Source organism: Triturus cristatus, chromosome 3_1 (genome assembly GCF_964204655.1).
Source record: "Triturus cristatus chromosome 3_1, aTriCri1.1, whole genome shotgun sequence".
In the NCBI taxonomy this organism is placed as follows: domain Eukaryota; kingdom Metazoa; phylum Chordata; class Amphibia; order Caudata; family Salamandridae; genus Triturus; species Triturus cristatus.
The window spans coordinates 106,055,903-106,070,085 of record NC_140583.1 but is presented as its reverse complement, the minus strand read 5'-3'; the positions used below and the strand labels follow the sequence as shown (position 1 = coordinate 106,070,085).

Genomic DNA, 14,183 nt, shown 5'->3' with positions numbered 1-14,183 from the left:
GTTTGGCTACTTGACCAACTGGTGTGACCCTGGGCATGTAACTTTATCCCCGCGCGCCTCAATTTCCTTCTATTCCTAAAACGGCGAGTGCGCAGAGGTGATTGAGTGGGTACAATTCGTAGGGAGCTATATTTCGTTGTGGAGACACGTGCCATTAGGATGGTGAAGTTTGTGCCTTTGTAGCCACACACCCTTCGTCAGCCAAGACTGGCACGCTGAGTAAACTCTCACAGTCAGCTACCCATCTACTTCGAAGGACGAGCCTTTCTCTCCCGCCCTCCCTCCTCCCTGTCTCTCTCTCTCTCTCTCCCCAGCCTGGGTGTGACTTTGACTCAGCCTCTCTAACTTATGTCACTGCCTCTAGTTCCTTTGAATAAAACCATTGCCAGCCGTGTGCGCTCGCGGACGCAGCTCTAGCGCCCGGATTCCTTTCCTGCGTCCCGGATTGCGCCTTGGGGTGAAAAGGGGGGACGCAGCCCACAACCGCAATGGCCCGCCTCGTGCTGTCCCTCACTTTCGGATTGTGCCTGCTGGCGTTGTGCGAGGCTCACACAAGTAAGTTGTGGGACTTTTGGCAGGATCCTTGCGCGTGGAGTTTGCGGACTCCGTGGGATGTGCGATTCGGCCACGCTTCGTGGCGTGGTTTGCACGCGTGTGTGCCCGTGCTCTAATTACATATGTGAAATACGCTATTAGAAATGGCATAGAATACGCAGGTCGCGTGTAATTTTATGTTAAGCGCATTTTGTGTTTCCGAATAACTGTGCAAGTACTTCAAGCTTTGCAACTATGCCAGTGTGTAACACAGCAGCAGCCCCCCCCCCCTCTTGGGTAAAAATACAAGAGGATAGAGAATGTCACGGTGGGGTGGGGGGTGCAGTCATATATGCTTTAACAGGATGCTATGGCGCGGGACCTGCACAGAAAGTTGAAAAGCGTGGCGTTTTTACGCACAGTTGGGGGCACGTGGCACTAACAAAAAGTCGTGTCTGGAGCAAAGTACACAGAAGTTGCTGGTTGTCGAGCTCGATGTGTGGCCACCCAGGGTGAATAGACAAGGGGGATCAGGGGTTCTCTTGTAGGGTCGCTGCTTCCCGTCCAAGGTCAGAAAGCGCCCCTGGTTCTTCTGCGAGAGCTTTTGGATGGCTACAGAATGAGGATTTAGTTGTGCATCAAAACAAACATTCGCCCCCTCTCTCCGGGGAAGGGGGGAGGGGCGTGAAATCTGAACTTTAGGGATAGTTCATGTGCCAGCAGAAGAGGGGTCCACTCCTGGCGTAGTGCCTTGCAGCAGCTGAAGTGTGCAGCGCAGGCTTCGGTGGGAGTTGCTTCACTGCACACGGGGGACGCACAGCACATTCCCTATGGCGGTGGTGTCTTGTGCAGTTTGGGACAGTGACATCGTAGACTGTGTTGTCAGAAGAAATATCCGTCATGAGTACACTGGTTAACCCCACACACGCTCTCTCACTCCAACCTGTGTGCGCGCAGACATGAACAGGAATCTCAAGTGCATGCGCGCAAACACTCACAGATGTGCACACGCGTGAACATGCGTACATCCAGGCGCGAACGTACATGTACACATAGGTGAACACAAGCACACACACTTGTGTCGGCGCATACACACATGTTCACGCAGGTACATAGATATGCACGGACATGCGTTACACGGACTCTTGCCCATTTATGTACAGGCATACATTTGCGCCCGCGCACACACACCCGTGCACACCCGGTGCAGAGTAGCACAGCACGCGGCTGCAGCATGCCGTGCATCCTGAATCAGGTTGATCCCTAGAACAGAGGCCTATTGTGATGCAAGCTGCCCGCAGGCTCGTGCTGGGAACCATTAAATGCTACCTGGCCTCTGAACTTGGGCGCGAGCCTTCTCTGGGTGCCGAGAGGCGAAGTCTGAGGCTCTCACAGCGCCCTATGTGAACCACTTTAGCAGGCTTTACCAGTGAGCTGCACAGGCGCAGGGTGCACCTATAATCAGTACTATGTGAAGAAGGTGTCTATTAATGCGGCCACCCCACCCCTCTTCCTAGATTCTCATGTTTGGGTGGGGACAGGGCTTGTGCAATTTCCCTCTCTCTCACCAGCGCCCTTGGACCTATGTGAAGTAATGCCCTGCCCCTGTGCCACGCCACCCACTCGTGTCTCTGATTCTCTGTGCATCAATCAAGTGATGTCGCTTCTACACTATGGCCACTTTACGAGCCTCAGAAAGACTGAGGCAAAAAAGCGGATGTGGCTCAAGGAATTCTACGCAACATCTGTTGCTATCTTTATTCAGATGAAATACCGCAGCACCCTGTTGTACGCGAGGAGCGCACGCTGTTATGGGGAGGTTCTGCATACTACCGCACAGCTCTCGACGTTTCCCCCCTTCTTTTCCGGACAATGGTTCGAGCGAGCTCTTGGATACAACTTCTGAAAGAGATGAGAAGAAATTGTGAATGAGTGCGAGGGGCGTGGCCGAGCTCCAGGGCTGGCAGGGACCACCAATAACGGGTTTTACTTAAAGGGGCCTCCCAGTAAGTGCTGCCACGCTAGGTCCCGACACCCGATCAGATGTCATAGAACGTAGGGGGCATTCTTGAATCAAAGACCCAACCAGGCATCATGAACCAAAGGGGCATCCTGGATTCCAGATACCCAGCGAAAGATTAGAAAGCAGAGGGGCATGCTCGAATCCACAACTTTACAGGACTTCCTCATGTATGGACTTTCTGGACACGGAACTCCACCACTAATGGAATATTCTGAAGTCCGTAAACCCAACATCTTCGCACAAATGGACGAAACTCCACCACTTATCATCAACACAAGGGACGTTCTGGAATCTACAACGCAACCGGCCGTGATCAATAAGTGGACGTTCTGGAACACGGAACTCCAACACTTATGGAACATTATGGAGTATGCAACACAACCGGCCGTGGTCACACAAATGGACGTTCTGCACACAGAACTCTGCCACTAATAGAACATTACGGAGTCCGTAAACCCAACCGGACATCTTCGCACAAATGGAAGAAACTCCACCACTTATCATCAACCCAAGGCACGTTCTGGAATCCACAACGCAACCGGCCGTGATCAACAAGTGGACGTTGTGGAACACGGAACTCTACCACTTATGGAACATTATGGATTATGCAACACAACTGGACATCGTCCAACAAATGGTCATGCTGGAACACGAAACTCCACCACTTATCATCGACCAAAAAGATATTTTGGAATACACAGCACAAATGGACCTGGTCAAACACATGGATGTCTGGACCACGGAACTCCACCACTAATGGAACATTATGGAATTTGCAACCAAATGGGTCAACTTCATACAAATGGACGAAACTCCAGCACTTATCATCGACCAAGGAGACATTCTGGAATCCGCAACACAACCGGACATGATCAAACAAATAGACAGATGTCTGGAACACTGAACTCCACCACTTATCATCAATCAAAGAGACTTTCTGGAATCCGCAACACAACCGTCCGTGATCACTCAAATGGACATTATGGAACACGGAATTCCAACACTTATGGAACATTATGGATTATGCAACACAATTGGACATCTTCCAACAAATGGTCATGCGGGAACACAAAACTCCACCACTTATCATCAACCAAAGAGACAATATGGATTCCACAACACAAATGGACATGATCAAACACATGCATGTCTGGACCACGAAACGCCACCACTAATGGAACATTATGGAGTATGCACCACAACCGGACGTGATTAAACAAACGGATGTTCTGGAACATGGAACGCCACAACTTATGGAACATTATGGAGTGTGCACCACAACTGTCTGTGATAAAAAAACGGACGTTCTAGAGCACGGAACTCCACCACTTATGGAACATTATGTAGTATGCAACACAACCGACCGTGATCACACAAATGGACATTATGGAACACGGAACTCCATTACTAATGGAACATTATGGATTATGCAACACAACTGGCTGTGATCAAACAAATGGACTTTCTGGAGCACTGAACTCCACCACTTATGCAACATTATGGATAATGCAACACAACCGTCCGTGATCAAACAAAAAGATGTTCTGGAGCATGGAACTCCACCACTTATGGAACATTATGGATAATTCAACACAACCGTCCATGATCAAACAAAAGGACGTTCTGGAGCACGGAACTCCACCACTTATGGAACATTATGGATTATGCAACACAACCGGCCGTGATCAAACAAAAGGACATTCTGGAGCACGGAACTCCACCACTTATGGAACATTATGTAGTATGCAACACAACCGGCCGTGATCACACAAATGGACATTATGGAACACGGAACTCCATTACTAATGGAACATTATGGATTATGCAACACAACTGGCTGTGATCAAACAAATGGACTTTCTGGAGCACTGAACTCCACCACTTATGGAACATTATGGATAATGCAACACAACCGTCCGTGATCAAACAAAAGGACATTCTGGAGCATGGAACTCCAACACTTATGGAACATTATGGATAATGCAACACAACCGTCCGTGATCAAACAAAAGGACGTTCTGGAGCATGGAACTCCAACACTTATGGAACATTATGGATAATGCAACACAACCGTCCGCGATCAAACAAAAGGACGTTCTGGAGCATGGAACTCCACCACTTATGGAACATTATGGATTATGCAACACAACGGGCCGTTATCAAACAAATGGACGTTCTGGAGCATGGAACTCCACCACTTATGGAACATTATGGATTATGCAACACAACCGTCCGTGATCAAACAAATGGACGTTCTGGAGTACGGAACTCCACCACTTATGGAACATATGGATTATGCAACACAACGGGCCGTGATCAAACAAATGGACGTTCTGGAGCATGGAACTCCACCACTTACGGAACATTATGGATTATGCAACACAACCGTCCGTGATCAAACAAATGGACGTTCTGGAGTACGGAACTCCACCACTTATGGAACATTATGGATAATGCAACACAACGGGCCGTGATCAAACAAATGGACGTTCTGGAGCATGGAACTCCACCACTTATGTAACATTATGGATTATGCAACACAACCGGCTGTGATCAAACAAATGGACGTTCTGGAACATGGAACTCCATCACTTATCATCAATCAAAAAGACTTTATGGAATCCAGAACACAAGTGGACAGGATCCAACAAATGAACGTCTGGAACACGGAACTCCACCACGTATGGCATATTATGAAATCCGCAACAATATGGGTCATCGTCAACCAAATCGCCGTTTTGGAGCACAAACCACAACCAATCAGGACGAAACCAGGGGGCTTTCCGGACTGCATAATCAACAGCTCCAATCAAACAAGGGGGCCTCCTGAAATCCAAAAACCAGATCAAAAGACCACAAACAAAGAAACATTCCGGAACCTTCATGGTTGATGGTTATTCCAGATAGGAGACAGATATCTAGATTGCTTTCTTTTTCACTCGCTGGACCTATAAATGTATTGACGAATAAACCCTCATTTATTGCATAACAATAATGAGCCAAGAGAAGTTTTTGGGCTAGTCAGTCCAGTGGGAAAGTTTTCAGGGCTTAGAAAGTTTATGAATTGTACCGCCCGTGATGCAACTCGCCCATAACTAGGCTGGATGACGTGTGCATGAAAGGGTCTATCTGGTGAATGACACCACACTATGTCCCAAACCCCAGGTGACACCATCAAACAAGCATTCTAGAAGGCCCCTTGTTGGGGATTGTTGGCTGGGTGGGGCTGGGGTTCAGAGAACTGTATTTTCACCACACTGGAGGGCCCCTTTAGTCATTATTAGCTTTTTTTGTAGTACGCCCTGGTACCACACTTGTGACGTTTCTTAACCCTGCCAATACGAACAATCTCAAGGAACTCAACTTACAGACTGGGCAAGGACAGAAGGCCTTCTAGGTCCTGCTGAGATGTGAGCTTGTCGATCAGACTAATGGTCTTTAAAGCTGTGGACTGTGAGAAATCTCTGTTTTCAGATCATCAGTAGTCCGGCTGTTTACTGGTGAGGAGTGTGAATACCGAACACACCGACAGGTGCTGACATTTGAACATCTGTATGTTTCTTGTATTGCTATTTTTGCATTTGTATAGTACAAAGATGCCCTTACTATGACGTTGTGCAGCTTTCCGACAGCCCAGAGTGACTTATATCAACTTTGAGTCGGTTTGTGGTGATGCATGTTAGTGAGTGCCCGAGGCTGTCTCTTTGACGGCTGTGTCATCTCTGACGCATTGTGAGGTGTATCGGCGAAGTCAGGTGGCCGTCTCTCGGTTGGTTTGCGGGCCCGTTGCCCATCACATGTGTGGTACCCAGCTGGAAGTAGCAAGTACTCCCAGGTCCCTTAATAGAGATGTCATTTCATATTCGCTTTGTGTTGGACCTGTTTGAGGTTCAGAGTTCCATCCTAATATGCACTCTTGCACAAGAGTGTGCACTGTGACGTGGTAGAGAGTGCTCTTGTGAGCTTCGTGACACATAACTGGATGCAGTGAGCTCAGTGGCTAGGGGGTGAGAGCTCAGTGGTACCTGGGTGTGAGGTCGGTGGCTCGTGGATGTGAGCTCAGTGGTACCTGGGTGTGAACTCAGTGGCTCTGGGTGCGAGCTCAGTGGTACCTGGGTGTGAGGTCGGTGGCTCGTGGATGTGAGCTCAGTGGTACCTGGGTGTGAACTCAGTGGCTCTGGGTGCGAGCTAAGTGGTACCTGGGTGTGAGGTCGGTGGCTCGTGGGTGTGAGCTCAGTAGTACACGAGTGTATGCAGTATCTGGGCTGTGGTGCATGTGTTGTATAATGATTTGTCCAATGTGTGCTGTTGGAGGGCAGGGCACCCACGTGAAATATGATGTGTCAGAGAAGGAGCATACTGGTGCGAGGTCAGTGTTACCTGGGTGTGAGCTTAGTGTCTCTGGGTGCAAGCTCAGTGGTACCTGGGTGTGAGCTTAGTGGCTCTTGGGTGTGCGCGCAGTGGTACCTGGGTGTGAGCTCAGTGGCTCTGGGTGCGAGGTCAGTGTTACCTGGGAGAGCGCTCAGTGGCTCTGGGTGCGAGAACAGTGTTACCTGGGTGTGAGCTCAGTGTTTCTGGGTGCGAGGTCAGTGTTACCTGGGTGTGCGCTCAGTGGCTCTGGGTGCGAGGTCAGTGTCACCTGGGTGTGTGCTCAGTGGCTCTGGGTGCGAGTTCAGTGTTACCTGGGTGTGAGCTCAGTGTTTCTGGGTGCGAGGTCAGTGTTACCTGGGTGTGCGCTCAGTGGCTCTGGGTGCGAGGTCAGTGTCACCTGGGTGTGCACTCAGTGGCTCTGGGTGCGAGGTCAGTGTTACCTGGGTGTGAGCTCAGTGTCTCTGGGTGCGAGCTCAGTGGTACCTGGGTGTGAGCTCAGTGGCTCGTGGGTGTGAGCTCAGTGGTACACGAGTGTATGCAGTATCTGGGCTGTGGTGCATGTGTTATATAATGATTTGTCCAATGTGTGCTGTTGGAGGGCAGGGCACCCATGTGAAATATGATGTGTCAGAGAAGGAGCATACTGGTGCGAGGTCAGTGTTACCTGGGTGTGAGCTCAGTGTCTCTGGGTGCAAGCTCAGTGGTACCTGGGTGTGAGCTTAGTGGCTCTTGGGTGCGAGCGCAGTGGTACCTGGGTGTGAGCTCAGTGGCTCGTGGGTGTGAGCTCAGTGGTACGCGAGTATATGCAGTATCTAAGCTGTGGTGCATGTGTTGTATAATGATTTGTCCAATGTGTGCTGTTGGAGGGCAGGGCACCCACGTGAAATATGATGTGTCAGAGAAGGAGCATACTGGTGCGAGGTCAGTGTTACCTGGGTGTGAGCTCAGTGTCTCTGGGTGCAAGCTCAGTGGTACCTGGGTGTGAGCTTAGTGGCTCTTGGGTGCGAGCATAGTGGTACCTGGGTGTGAGCTCAGTGGCTCGTGGGTGTGAGCTCAGTGGTACACGAGTGTATGCAGTATCTAAGCTGTGGTGCATGTGTTGTATAATGATTTGTCCAATGTGTGCTGTTGGAGGGCAGGGCACCTACGTGAAATATGATGTGTCAAAGAAGGAGCATACTGGTGCGAGGTCAGTGTTACCTGGGTGTGAGCTCGGTGTCTCTGGGTGCAAGCTCAGTGGTACCTGGGTGTGAGCTTAGTGGCTCTTGGGTGCGAGCGCAGTGGTACCTGGGTGTGAGCTCAATGGCTCGTGGGTGTGAGCTCAGTGGTACACAAGTGTATGCAGTTTCTGAGCTGTGGTGCATGTGTGTATAATGATTTGTCCAATGTGTGCTGTTGGAGGGCAGGGCACCCATGTGAAATATGATGTGTCAAAGAAGGAGCATACTGGTGCGAGCTCAGTGGTACCTGGGTGTGAGCTTAGTGGCTCTTGGGTGCGAGCTTAGAGGCTCTTGGGTGCGAGCACAGTGGTACCTGGGAGTGCGCTCAGTGTCTCTGGGTGCGAGCTCAGTGTTACCTGGGTGTGCGCTCAGTGGCTCTTGGTGCGAGCTCAGTGTTACCTGGGAGTGCGCTTAGTGACTCTGAGTGCGAGGTCTGTGTTACCTGGGAGTGCGCTCAGTGGCTCTGGGTGCAAGGTCAGTGGTACCTGGGTGTGAGCTCAGTGGCTCTGGGTGCGAGGCCAGTGTTACCTGGGTGTGAGCTCAGTGTCTCTGGGTGCGAGGTCAGTGTTACCTGGGAGTGCGCTCAGTGGCTCTGGGTGCAAGGTCAGTGTTACCTGGGTGTGAGCTCAGTGTTTCTGGGTGCGAGGTCAGTGTTACCTGGGTGTGCGCTCAGTGGCTCTGGGTGCGAGGTCAGTGTTACCTGGGTGTGAGCTCAGTGTTTCTGGGTGCGAGGTCAGTGTTACCTGGGTGTGCGCTCAGTGGCTCTGGGTGCGAGGTCAGTGTCACCTGGGTGTGTGCTCAGTGGCTCTGGGTGCGAGTTCAGTGTTACCTGGGTGTGAGCTCAGTGTTTCTGGGTGCGAGGTCAGTGTTACCTGGGTGTGCGCTCAGTGGCTCTGGGTGCGAGGTCAGTGTCACCTGGGTGTGCGCTCAGTGGCTCTGGGTGCGAGGTCAGTGTTACCTGGGTGTGAGCTCAGTGTTTCTGGGTGCGAGGTCAGTGTTACCTGGGTGTGCGCTCAGTGGCTCTGGGTGCAAGATCAGTGTCACCTGGGTGTGCACTCAGTGGCTCTGGGTGCGAGGTCAGTGTTACCTGGGAGTGCGCTCAGTGGCTCTGGGTGCGAGGTCAGTGTTACCTGGGTGTGAGCTCAGTGTCTCTGGGTGCGAGCTCAGTGGTACCTGGGTGTGAGTTTTGTGGCACTTGGGTGCGAGCGCAGTGGTACCTGGGTGTGAGCTCAGTGGCTCGTGGGTGTGAGCTCGGTGGTACACGAGTGTATGCAGTATCTGAGCTGTGGTGCAGGTGTGTATAATGATTTGTCCAATGTGTGCTGTTGGAGGGCAGGGCACCCACGTGAAATATGATGTGTCAAATAAGGAGCATACTGGTGCGAGCTCAGTGTTACCTGGGTGTGAGCTTAGTGGCTCTTGGGTGCGAGCTCAGTGTTACCTGGGTGTGAGCTCAGTGTCTCTGGGTGCGAGCTCAGTGGTACCTGGGTGTGAGCTTAGTGGCTCTTGGGTGCGAGCATAGTGGTACCTGGGTGTGAGCTCAGTGGCTCGTGGGTGTGAGCTCAGTGGTACACGAGTGTATGCAGTATCTGAGCTGTGGTGCATGTGTTGTATAATGATTTGTCCAATGTGTGCTGTTGGAGGGCAGGGCACCTACGTGAAATATGATGTGTCAAAGAAGGAGCATACTGGTGCGAGGTCAGTGTTACCTGGGTGTGAGCTCGGTGTCTCTGGGTGCAAGCTCAGTGGTACCTGGGTGTGAGCTTAGTGGCTCTTGGGTGCGAGCGCAGTGGTACCTGGGTGTGAGCTCAATGGCTCGTGGGTGTGAGCTCAGTGGTACACAAGTGTATGCAGTTTCTGAGCTGTGGTGCATGTGTGTATAATGATTTGTCCAATGTGTGCTGTTGGAGGGCAGGGCACCCATGTGAAATATGATGTGTCAAAGAAGGAGCATACTGGTGCGAGCTCAGTGGTACCTGGGTGTGAGCTTAGTGGCTCTTGGGTGCGAGCTTAGAGGCTCTTGGGTGCGAGCACAGTGGTACCTGGGAGTGCGCTCAGTGTCTCTGGGTGCGAGCTCAGTGTTACCTGGGTGTGCGCTCAGTGGCTCTTGGTGCGAGCTCAGTGTTACCTGGGAGTGCGCTTAGTGACTCTGAGTGCGAGGTCTGTGTTACCTGGGAGTGCGCTCAGTGGCTCTGGGTGCAAGGTCAGTGGTACCTGGGTGTGAGCTCAGTGGCTCTGGGTGCGAGGCCAGTGTTACCTGGGTGTGAGCTCAGTGTCTCTGGGTGCGAGGTCAGTGTTACCTGGGAGTGCGCTCAGTGGCTCTGGGTGCAAGGTCAGTGTTACCTGGGTGTGAGCTCAGTGTTTCTGGGTGCGAGGTCAGTGTTACCTGGGTGTGCGCTCAGTGGCTCTGGGTGCGAGGTCAGTGTTACCTGGGTGTGAGCTCAGTGTTTCTGGGTGCGAGGTCAGTGTTACCTGGGTGTGCGCTCAGTGGCTCTGGGTGCGAGGTCAGTGTCACCTGGGTGTGTGCTCAGTGGCTCTGGGTGCGAGTTCAGTGTTACCTGGGTGTGAGCTCAGTGTTTCTGGGTGCGAGGTCAGTGTTACCTGGGTGTGCGCTCAGTGGCTCTGGGTGCGAGGTCAGTGTCACCTGGGTGTGCGCTCAGTGGCTCTGGGTGCGAGGTCAGTGTTACCTGGGTGTGAGCTCAGTGTTTCTGGGTGCGAGGTCAGTGTTACCTGGGTGTGCGCTCAGTGGCTCTGGGTGCAAGGTCAGTGTCACCTGGGTGTGCACTCAGTGGCTCTGGGTGCGAGGTCAGTGTTACCTGGGAGTGCGCTCAGTGGCTCTGGGTGCGAGGTCAGTGTTACCTGGGTGTGAGCTCAGTGTCTCTGGGTGCGAGCTCAGTGGTACCTGGGTGTGAGTTTTGTGGCACTTGGGTGCGAGCGCAGTGGTACCTGGGTGTGAGCTCAGTGGCTCGTGGGTGTGAGCTCGGTGGTACACGAGTGTTTGCAGTATCTGAGCTGTGGTGCAGGTGTGTATAATGATTTGTCCAATGTGTGCTGTTGGAGGGCAGGGCACCCACGTGAAATATGATGTGTCAAATAAGGAGCATACTGGTGCGAGCTCAGTGTTACCTGGGTGTGAGCTTAGTGGCTCTTGGGTGCGAGCTCAGTGTTACCTGGGTGTGAGCTCAGTGTCTCTGGGTGCGAGCTCAGTGGTACCTGGGTGTGAGCTTAGTGGCACTTGGGTGCAAGCACAGTGGTACCTGTGTGTGAGCTCAGTGGCACGTGGGTGTGAGCTCGGTGGTACACGAGTGTATGCAGTATCTGAGCTGTGGTGCATGTGTTGTATAATGATTTGTCCAATGTGTGCTGTTGGAGGGCAGGGCACCCATGTGAAATATGATGTGTCAAAGAAGGAGCATACTGGTGCGAGCTCAGTGGTACCTGGGTGTGAGCTTAGTGGCTCTTGGGTGCGAGCGCAGTGGTACCTGGGTGTGAGCTCAGTGGCTCGTGGGTGTGAGCTCAGTGGTACATGAGTGTATGCAGTATCTGGGCTGTGGTGCATGTGTTGTATAATGATTTGTCCAATGTGTGCTGTTGGAGGGCAGGGCACCCACGTGAAATATGATGTGTCAGAGAAGGAGCATACTGGTGCGAGCTCAGTGTTACCTGGGTGTGAGCTCAGTGTCTCTGGGTGTGAGCTCAGTGGTACTTGGGTGTGAGCTTAGAGGCTCTTGGGTGCGAGCACAGTGGTACCTGGGTGTGAGCTCAGTGGCTCGTGGGTGTGAGCTCAGTGGTACACGAGTGTATGCAGTATCTAAGCTGTGGTGCATGTGTTGTATAATGATTTGTCCAATGTGTGCTGTTGGAGGGCAGGGCACCCATGTGAAATATGATGTGTCAAAGAAGGAGCATACTGGTGCGAGCTCAGTGGTACCTGGGTGTGAGCTTAGTGGCTCGTGGGTGTGAGCTCAGTGGTACCTGGGTGTGAGCTCAATGGCTCGTGGGTGTGAGCTCAGTGGTACACACGTGTATGCAGTATCTGAGCTGTGGTGCATGTGTGTATAATGATTTGTCCAATGTGTGCTGTTGGAGGGCAGGGCACCCACGTGAAATATGATGTGTCAAAGAAGGAGCATACTGGTGCGAGCTCAGTGGTACCTGGGTGTGAGCTCAGTGGCTCAGGGCGCGAGCTCAGTGTTACCTGGGTGTGAGCTCAGTGTCTCTGGGTGTGAGCTCAGTGGTACTTGGGTGTGAGCTTAGAGGCTCTTGGGTGCGAGCACAGTGGTACCTGGGTGTGAGCTCAGTGGTACACGAGTGTATGCAGTATCTAAGCTGTGGTGCATGTGTTGTATAATGATTTGTCCAATGTGTGCTGTTGGAGGGCAGGGCACCCATGTGAAATATGATGTGTCAAAGAAGGAGCATACTGGTGCGAGCTCAGTGGTACCTGGGTGTGAGCTTAGTGGCTCGTGGGTGTGAGCTCAGTGGTACCTGGGTGTGAGCTCAATGGCTCGTGGGTGTGAGCTCAGTGGTACACACGTGTATGCAGTATCTGAGCTGTGGTGCATGTGTGTATAATGATTTGTCCAATGTGTGCTGTTGGAGGGCAGGGCACCCACGTGAAATATGATGTGTCAAAGAAGGAGCATACTGGTGCGAGCTCAGTGGTACCTGGGTGTGAGCTCAGTGGCTCAGGGCGCGAGCTCAGTGTTACCTGGGTGTGAGCTCAGTGTCTCTGGGTGTGAGCTCAGTGGTACTTGGGTGTGAGCTTAGAGGCTCTTGGGTGCGAGCACAGTGGTACCTGGGTGTGAGCTCAGTGGTACACGAGTGTATGCAGTATCTAAGCTGTGGTGCATGTGTTGTATAATGATTTGTCCAATGTGTGCTGTTGGAGGGCAGGGCACCCATGTGAAATATGATGTGTCAAAGAAGGAGCATACTGGTGCGAGCTCAGTGGTACCTGGGTGTGAGCTTAGTGGCTCTTGGGTGCGAGCGCAGTGGTACCTGGGTGTGAGCTCAGTGGCTCGTGGGTGTGAGTTCAGTGGTACCTGGGTGTGAGCTCAATGGCTCGTGGGTGTGAGCTCAGTGGTACTTGGGTGTGAGCTTAGAGGCTCTTGGGTGCGAGCACAGTGGTACCTGGGTGTGAGCTCAGTGGCTCGTGGGTGTGAGCTCAGTGGTACCTGGGTGTGAGCTTAGTGGCTCAGGGCGCGAGCTCAGTGTTACCTGGGTGTGAGCTCAGTGGCTCAGGGCGCGAGCTCAGTGGTACCCAGGTATAGGAAGTGTGTGAGCAGTGATGGATGTGTGCGCAGTTATGGGAAAAAATAACTTGTTCTATCGACAAGTGAGCAGAGGCCGCGAGAGTACAGCCATTAATGGGAGCCGAGCTTAGGAGTATGTGGGCAACTGTACTCACCGCCGAACAGATAATGACGTCGAGGAACGTACCTCACGTGCGCTGCACAGAGGGGCGTGGGACCCTCCTCGCACATACAGGGTGGAAAGCGCGGGCTCTTCAGAGCCTGCAAGGAGCTCGCGGCGGAAGTTTGTAGACCCGTGTAGTGTCCTAGCATGGACACGTTCTAGTGTTCAGAAGTGTATGCTCTACACTTTACACCCACCCACCACCTACGTCACTGGGTCAGGTGACTAGGCTAATAAAAGGGCCGAGCGCACGTGCTCGTGGCCAGTTAACCCACCATCTAACTATGTGTCTGCGTCAGTGATTACTAGCATGAGGGCCTAGGGCCCCCAAACACCACAATGGCGACGAGGGTTGCGAGCCCCAGCGTGCCGCAGCAGCCCTTCCGTTCGTGAGGGGGAGAGGAGTGCTCCCACTAAGGTCACCCCCCCTCTACAAGAGGGCGCGACGCGCCGAGAAGCCAGCCGGGCGAGTCGGAGCCCACAGCACCGCCGCGGGCGTGCACAGTGCCCCTGAGTGGAAGCGTGGCAGTCGGGTGCCCACACCGACCTGCCGCTGTGCTGAGAAGCGCCCAGAAGGAGAAGTGCGAGCCGTGCGGAGCCCACCCGCATCGGCCGCG

General features: G+C 52.7%; 1 protein-coding gene across 1 annotated transcript in view; it reads left to right on the top strand.

Moving 5' to 3' along the window:
- Positions 1–229: 229 nt before the first annotated feature.
- The window catches only part of CD44 (CD44 molecule (IN blood group)), a 208,800-nt gene continuing 194,846 nt past the window's right edge, over positions 230–14,183 (top strand). Inside the window, exon 1 of the mRNA XM_085643495.1 lies at positions 230–555. Coding sequence (XP_085499621.1) covers positions 489–555 — 67 coding nt within the window. The 5' untranslated portion in view covers positions 230–488. The remainder of the gene's footprint in view (positions 556–14,183) is intronic.